The sequence below is a fragment of the Etheostoma spectabile genome, chromosome 15 (genome assembly GCF_008692095.1).
Source record: "Etheostoma spectabile isolate EspeVRDwgs_2016 chromosome 15, UIUC_Espe_1.0, whole genome shotgun sequence".
Lineage (NCBI taxonomy): Eukaryota > Metazoa > Chordata > Actinopteri > Perciformes > Percidae > Etheostoma > Etheostoma spectabile.
In genome coordinates this window covers 2,952,779-2,960,552 of record NC_045747.1, presented here as the reverse complement: position 1 = coordinate 2,960,552, position 7,774 = coordinate 2,952,779, and the positions used below count along the sequence as shown (strand labels likewise).

Sequence of the window (7,774 nt, the reverse complement as noted above, 5' to 3'; positions counted from 1 at the left end):
GGTCCGCTGTCACCACCTAAAAAAAAAAAAAAAAATGGAGGAAGGCGATAAAAACGGAGAAAGGCAGGGCAGGTTTTCTTTTCCAAAAATTACCTTACTTTTTGGGGTGAGGACAGAAATTGGATGTATTTTTGGAATCTGTTCTTTTCCCCAGAATCTGTATTTTTCATTTATTTTTTATCAATGATTCACCTAAATACAGCAACTACATCATATCCGTTTCTAGCTAAACAAACGGAAAGCAGAAAATACATCTTATGCATGACATAAATGTTTGAAATGAGTGACTGACTAACATGCATTCTTTAAAAAACTAAAAAAAACAATTAGCTTTTAGAATTCTTTTTTTTTTTCCTCAACTATTGTTTTTGTTAAAAAAGAAAGAAAAGAATATCGCAATAATCAAAACTATCGAACCACTATACTAGAATTGCAACAATTGAAAATTGTAATATAAATCTATTCGACACCCATGTATCTTGAAAGAATCAAATCGGACAAAAGCATAACGTCCCAGTCCTACTAACTATGTTGAGAGAGAACAATTTTATATTTGGCTCAAATTATAACTCTCTTGTCTAAAGTAGGACCAAATGTAAGTAAACTCTTACCTGCAGGTCATCGTACAGACTGCCACTCAGGTACATCTCTCTGAGTGGCATGTCGGGCAGTTTGGCGTGAAGGAACACTCGGAGTTCGGCACAGATGTCCAGCGCAGCCCTCCTAGCCACAGCCTGCTCCTCAGTAGGGATGTTCACATTATTTTGGTAGAACTCCCACAGATGTTCGTGCAGGGACAAACGCATTCGGGCCCGCTGCCGATCTGACTGAGTGGCACCGCTGCCTCCCACAGCAGCTCGACCCACAGCCCTCCGCAGACAGTCTGAGGAGATTAGAAGCAATTGAAAGTTAAAATATCTTACCTCCGTCACCATTTCAAATAATGACTTTTGATGTGGTTGGGGGGGGGGGGGGGGGGGGGGGGGGAACAGGAGCGACATGGGTGTGTTTTCAAAATTTTAATCTACAAATACCAAAATAAAAGGCCTCTACAGTATCTGATGAATTATAACATTGAAAATGTTCAACTACATCATATCAAACTGACAGACACACACACACACACAGCTGGATGACCAACTACTGCACTACAGACAGCCAACACCCACTGTAAAGGAAGAGCAAGAATCCTCCAAATAGGCTGTCTGTCAACAGATAAAATGACAGCTGACTGAACGTATAAACGACAAAATATGCTGGTCAATTATTTAAACATGAAAGATATGAGACAGTGAAGTGGGACAAAGTAAAGTTAACTCAACTTTTGAAGGGCACTAACCTGGTTCAAAAGCATGTGAGGAAGTAGGCAGAGACTGTAGAGACCTGCTAACTGTGGACTTCATTTCATGGTTCAGTACCCGTGGTGACGAACCCATCCAGGCGGGCTCCTCCCAGCTTCTCTTTCCCGTCGGCTCCAAATTGGTGGGGCTGGTGGGCGCACTTATAGCACGGTCATACATCTGCACAACAAAGAATTGTGAGCACATCGTTCACGCTGCCATGTAGGCTTAAGTAAGAGCATTGCTTTTTTCCTTTCATCATACATGGAAGTGAAGAAAAAAAAACAGTTAAAGATAACTTGCTTCACACTTACTCTTTTGACAGCAAGCGTTGCAATGCCGAGCATGGCTGCTCCTCCCACTCCCAGCACAAGCTTAGCATTGGAAAGCATGAAGTCAATGGCTGTGCCAATCCCATTGTCATCTTTCTTCCCTTTACGGTCTCCATTCACCCCCGCCATCCTTCCACTGAACACAGAGGAGGTAAAGAGAGTAAGACACCGACAGGAAAAGGATAAGGACAGAAAAAGCACCTTTTTCTGTTGCTGAGCTTAGAGGCACTGACTGAATACTGCACTGATAGGAGGATCTATGAGTAGCCATAGCCAACATGGTCTTACTCATGGCCTGTGATCTATGCCTTAGCCTACAATAAAGAGTCCACCATTCCCCATAAAGAATGTCCCAGATCTAAACATTTCCATTGCTGACATAAAGAGTAGTTTCTTATATGCAAACTCACCTGGGAGATAAACCTCCAGATGACCTTTAACCCGTGACCCGTTCCGCTACATAAGCCCACCCAATCGGCTGTTGAGGAAGAACTGGCCCCTCTTCAGTGCGTCCTCCTTATCTTCAGGTACCGTCAGGGCTTGGCAGCGGCGAAACTCGCGAGCCACAGCACGACGATAGTAATTGCGGTCAGTGTACTGAAGTTGACGCCCTGCACGGAGCAGCGCCCGGTACAGCTCCAGCACGGCACTGCGAGACCAGCCGCCCATTAGGGACCACACATGGAGAGGGGGGACACCCTGGCACCTGGGAAAAAAAGAGCAGAAGAAGTTGTGTGATGAAGGGACAGACATCAACAGATAAAACGTTGCATCATTTTGTAATGAAATTGAATGGTTTGTTGTAATGAGCATTTGGATTACAAAGCAACCATGTCTAAAATATCAGAAAGCATGTGTGGGCACAAATTCTGGTCATCATGCTGGATCAATGGTCATGGAAGGTTGAAACTGGTATAAAGAAAGTCACAGATATTATGGGTGGAAAAAGAGAGAACAAGAGTTTGCTGCTATAGAAATTACTTTAAAAGTGTATGCACTGCACTTAAAAACTATGCAAAAGGCTCCCGGGGAAACTACCTGCCTTTCACTCTTTGCTGGTTACTCCTCTGTTCTGAGTTATGACAGTAGTAGTTAGGGATGCAAAAAATAATCATCCCACAGCCCATCCATGACAATGCAACACTTTTTTGTTCAATATGTCTGTATGGTTATAAATTAAATTCACATTAAGAGCGCGCCACTTTTACACTAACGTTAGATGTCACAACAACCTGGATCTTTGCCAGCTTATATTTATTTTGTCTGTGGCATACATTCAGTCACACTCAACATTAAAAGGTCCCATGACATGGACATTTTTTTTAACATTAATATGCATTCCCCCAGCCTGCCTACGGTCCCCCAGTGGCTAGAAATGGCGATAGGGGTAAACCGGGCCCTGGGTATCCTGCTCTGCCTTTGAGAAAATGAAAACTCAGGGCCAATCTGGAATCTTGTTTCTTATTAAGTCATAAGGGGCAAGGCTACAGCACCTTTCTCTGCTTTGCCCGCCCATTAAAGAGACATTATGGCTTTCAAATGAGAAAAGTGCAGAGATCAATGCCACAACCCCAACCTCCACCATGCCCGCATCTCTCCTCTTCAAAAGCTACAGACTCAGAAATGGCACATTCTAAGGAAAGCTCATTGTGGGACTGGCTCTACTGGCTGTAATTCTGCACCAAGGCTAAATTTTGGGATAGAGACTTCAGATATGGTATTAGGGGACCACTAAGGTCTACATAAAGGCATCCAAAGAGCACCATGTCATGGGACCTTTAACGTTACTGCCTCTCAGTGCAGTGATAAGCGTTCGCTGCGGTTAGCAACCATCCAAATGTGACCACTTAGCTAGCTTAACACCGTGGCTCATTGTCTCCCTAAATTGCCAATGACTGTCATGAGACTATTGCCTCTACCGACTGCACAATAATGGCATTTAAATCTAGCTACAGGGGTTCACTTGGCTTCAGAAAATGGCTGGCTCAACAAAAAGTCACACATTCGCTCATTCTTGACTAGCATATTAGCTTTACATGCTAACTAGCTGCTAGGCTACAAACGCGCTGACCTTACCTTTAGCCAGCCTTATTGACAAGACACACACTCGTAAAAATGTGCGGAGGATAAAGTGGAAGCAAAAACACAAGTACAGACAGCAAAAAAGCACGCACAAGCAAACCTACGTTTTAGAAAATAGAGCAAAGATATGTCTTCAGGCAGAGGCAGCGCTCTGCTGTAGCCGGGGGTCAGAGTCGACAGTGACAAACGGAAACAAATACTACCACTCACATACTACATCCGGGTCAGTGTCATGTTTCATACTGTATTTAGAAGTATATTCATAGACTGTATATTATTAATTAATATTAACCGTATATATTAACAGTATACCATATTTAGCTTTTCTTATACTGTCTATGATTTAGTATGATTTAATTACCACATGTGATGGATCTTATATGATGCATTCAAGAATTTTGGAAGTTAGAGTGTCTCTGTCATTGAGTTTTTGATATTATGGCTATTTCTGTTTTTTGCTATGTATCAATAAAAAAGATTAAAGATAAAAAAATCTACACTACACAAAATCTACAGCGGTAATGTCATTTAAAATAAAATAAAAAGATAGAGCCAGCCCAGGATCAACAAAATAATTCTCTATAAGTGTTATTTGTGGTTCGAATGAAATATCTATATCCCACTGGAAAGCAGGATAACAACAAATTACAATCTATAAGAGACAAAGCACTACACAATTATTTTAACCACACAAATGTTGTCAGATGGTGTTTCTGTTTAGATGTCATATTAGGTGGTTTCTGCTTGAAGTTACAACTCCCCCACCATGGCAACGATGTTTATGGGACAAATGTGTGTGGTGTAATTGTGCACACTACAATTGTGTTTCTAAATAGTCAATAAAATGTCATTTATACTGGAAATGTTTAACACACCTAATTAAATACTTCCTGACAGTGTACTCAGATGCATTTCAGTAAATATAGCCATCATAACAAATTATGGTGTTTATTTATGTCAGATAGCCACATGCAAATCACAGGCCAGAGACGTTCAAACATGAAGTGCGCATGCTGTTGGGCCAGCTATGTTTGATTTTATTCATAAACATTGTCTTGACACTAATAAATGGGACAAACCTTAAAAAGGTTGAGTTTCAGGTACTATGGAAGCCTTTACAATGTTACCTTAGAAAAGGGTGATGAGTTTGGGGAGGAAGACATCTTCAAAGCATTCTTTATGAAGTTAAGGGTAAACTGAGCCATTTTCACTGAGATTCTACAGCCCTAATAAAAACATCCAAATGATCTTCTTTTAAGTTGCATCAAAACATATTCAAAATTCAAACACTAAATAATTAACTCCCGGTAATGTCGGAGTGTTGATAGAACTGGTGACCTAACTTTGCAGATCAATGCAGAGTTCAGCCACTTTCGTCAATTTGCTCAGGAATGCGTAAACTGATAAGTTGTTGCACACTGACATTGATCAATCAGGTCTGTTGTCATTTTAACTATCAAATTTAAAAGATGTTTTTCACTGCCCTCTCCGATTGAGTATTTCAAACCAGTTTCACCTCCGGCCACATCAGCAACACTGATGGATGTAGGTGGGTGTGATTTCCTTGGTGAAAAAAAGAAAGAAAGAATAAGCATGCTTTGGTGTTCCTGTTACCGCACCCAGCTGTGATGTCATAGGGCCCTGGAGTACACTTGTTCATCACAACAACATGGTGAGAAATTAAACCACTAGAAGTCAGGAAAAACATATTTTCAGGAAGTGTTAAGGCACTCTTTCAATCTGTTGGCCAGAGACCATGATAAATATCTTTACTAACTACATTCTATCATTCATGGGAACAGGTCTCGTTGACCTTGTCAATTGATTATTCCATCCAGATGGTGCCAATATCTGTTTCAAAAGTCATTATTTGTTTATTAAAAAGAGCTTAACAATTCATATGACTTTCACAAAAACATCCTGTAATACAACGACTATGATAGATATAAAACAAAAACATATTAAGGAACAATATGAATAAATTGCCAGCATAAATAATGAAAAAACATCTATGGCCAAGGACTTAAACACATGTTCACCTTCATGTTGTCTTACACAGTTTGGAAAAAAAGTATCCAATCACTTGAATTATTAAGTCTTACACCAAGAAAAGAATGTGCTTAAATAATTCAAGTTGTACTTACACAATTTATGTATTCTCACTTTGCATTTACATTGGCACTAGTTCAAAAAAATGAAACCAACTCTAAATGTTAAAATTTAATGAACAACAGCTGATTTACTTCCTGTAATCTCAATTTCAACTTTCTTTCCATCATTTTAATTCACTGCAATGACACCTCCAGTTTGTGTTGCAGTGCCAAAACACACATTTTCAGATTCATTGTACTTTGAAATGTACAAGGGACGGGAGATTAAAGGGTTGTAGTAAGTTTTCTCATGCCATGGACAATGAAGGTTTATAGGACACTTAAAGCTGGATAAAAGTCCAAAGTCTGGACTATTAAGGCATTCTTATGTATAACATCCATATTGTATAATCCTCTTTGGCCCCATTATTACAATTATATCACATCTAAAGGCTTGTAGACCTGTGGAGAAGATCAGGGCATGTACTTCATTCCTTTCATCCTGGGAATGATATGTATATCTCTGATGTCATCATGCTGAAGCAGCCAACACAAGTAGCGCTCCGTCCCCATGCCCCATCCACTGGTGAGGAGTGGTTTCACTTGACGCATGTTAGTGTACCATTTGTAGGACTGCTCTGGCACTGCATGGTGCCTGAGGGCCTCCAGTACCATCTCAGGGGTGGAATGACGTTCACCTAGACCCACAGTCTCACCCAGCCCCAGGAGAAGGTCAGCAGCTTTGGCTTTGCACCGTCCAGTTCCCTCCACATAGGCCTGGTAGAAGGGAACTCCTAGATGGTCCATCTCAGTCAGCCAAACAGCGCCACCATATTTCTCTATCAAGACACGCTCTCCTTTGCGTGTAAGCTTTCTGCCAAACTGCGGCTGGCCATCTTGTACCCAATCTAAGCAGTCAGCAGATGGCATCATGGGAATGGCCTGGTCTAGAGGGACTCTTGGGAGTGAAGTTTTTCCATCCAGCTTACTCAGCATGGCTTTGACATGTGCAAGGGTCCCGGAAGTGTTGAGTATCATCTCAGAGTGTTTCTTCAACATGGACTTAGTGAGATGAGCCAAGTATCCCTCTGCTATGGAAATGGCATTGTCCATGTCACCCAAAAGTTCACACTCCACGTGGTAGAACTGGTTCAAGTGTGTGGCATCAGGATCTTCCCCTCTAAAGCTGGGGGATATGTAGTACGTCCCTGGCAGGTTGTCTTGGAAGCGAAGGAAGTATTCAAGAACAAATTGCATTGAGTCAGCCAGGTAGATGCTCTGGCCCAGCAGGTTTACAGAAACTGGTTCTGAGTCAGATCCCAAACCCATTGGCGAAGAGATGGTGTCTGTGGTGAGAGGGGTTAAAGCGTAGGAGTACTGGCAGGAAGTGTGGAAATATTCCACTGTGCTGTGGAAGAGAGTGTTTTGAATCTGGAAGAGGTTGCGATACCACTGGCTTTTGATGACCAGTGTGGAGTGAGACTGAGGGTCTTTCCATGAATGAGGAGGCCTGCACTGGGTGATTTTTGAGTGGATCTTTTTGAGGGACTCTGGATCAGCAGCTGGGCCATCCAACGATGACACATATCCAGGGTAGCTTTGGAAGCATTCTGTTTGCAGCTCAGAAGGCTTAGTGCCATCTGGTGAAGGTAACAGAGGGATTAGCTTGGCATGAGCATAGTCAATCTCAAGGCCCTCAAAGATCAGTGCAACACCTCGAGCTCTCATTCCCTCTTTTAGAAGTCGGGCTACTTTATAAGTGGCTAAGATCAGTTCTTTGTAGTCAGTTTCCTCAAGTTTAAAGATGTCACTGGACAGATGTTTGCGTGGCACTACAACTGTTAGTCCAGGACTGTTTGGGTATGGTGTCAAGAAGGCAACATGCTCATTGTCTTCCCACACTCTCCACTGTTGCTGCTCTCCGCGTACA

General features: G+C 41.9%; 2 protein-coding genes across 2 annotated transcripts in view; both read right to left on the bottom strand.

Moving 5' to 3' along the window:
• The window catches only part of mief1 (mitochondrial elongation factor 1), a 3,262-nt gene extending 928 nt beyond the window's left edge, over window positions 1–2,334 (bottom strand). Inside the window, exons 1-4 of the mRNA XM_032537834.1 lie at window positions 2,083–2,334; window positions 1,655–1,808; window positions 1,340–1,520; window positions 612–883 (exon numbers count right to left, since the gene is read on the bottom strand). Coding sequence (XP_032393725.1) covers window positions 612–883; window positions 1,340–1,520; window positions 1,655–1,801 — 600 coding nt within the window. The 5' untranslated portion in view covers window positions 1,802–1,808; window positions 2,083–2,334. The remainder of the gene's footprint in view (window positions 1–611; window positions 884–1,339; window positions 1,521–1,654; window positions 1,809–2,082) is intronic.
• Window positions 2,335–5,882: 3,548 nt separating this feature from the next.
• LOC116703790 (asparagine--tRNA ligase-like) overlaps window positions 5,883–7,774 on the bottom strand; it is a 2,494-nt gene continuing 602 nt past the window's right edge. The window contains exon 1 of the mRNA XM_032538761.1: window positions 5,883–7,774. This exon is cut by the window's right edge and continues 602 nt beyond it. Coding sequence (XP_032394652.1) covers window positions 6,319–7,774 — 1,456 coding nt within the window. The 3' untranslated portion in view covers window positions 5,883–6,318.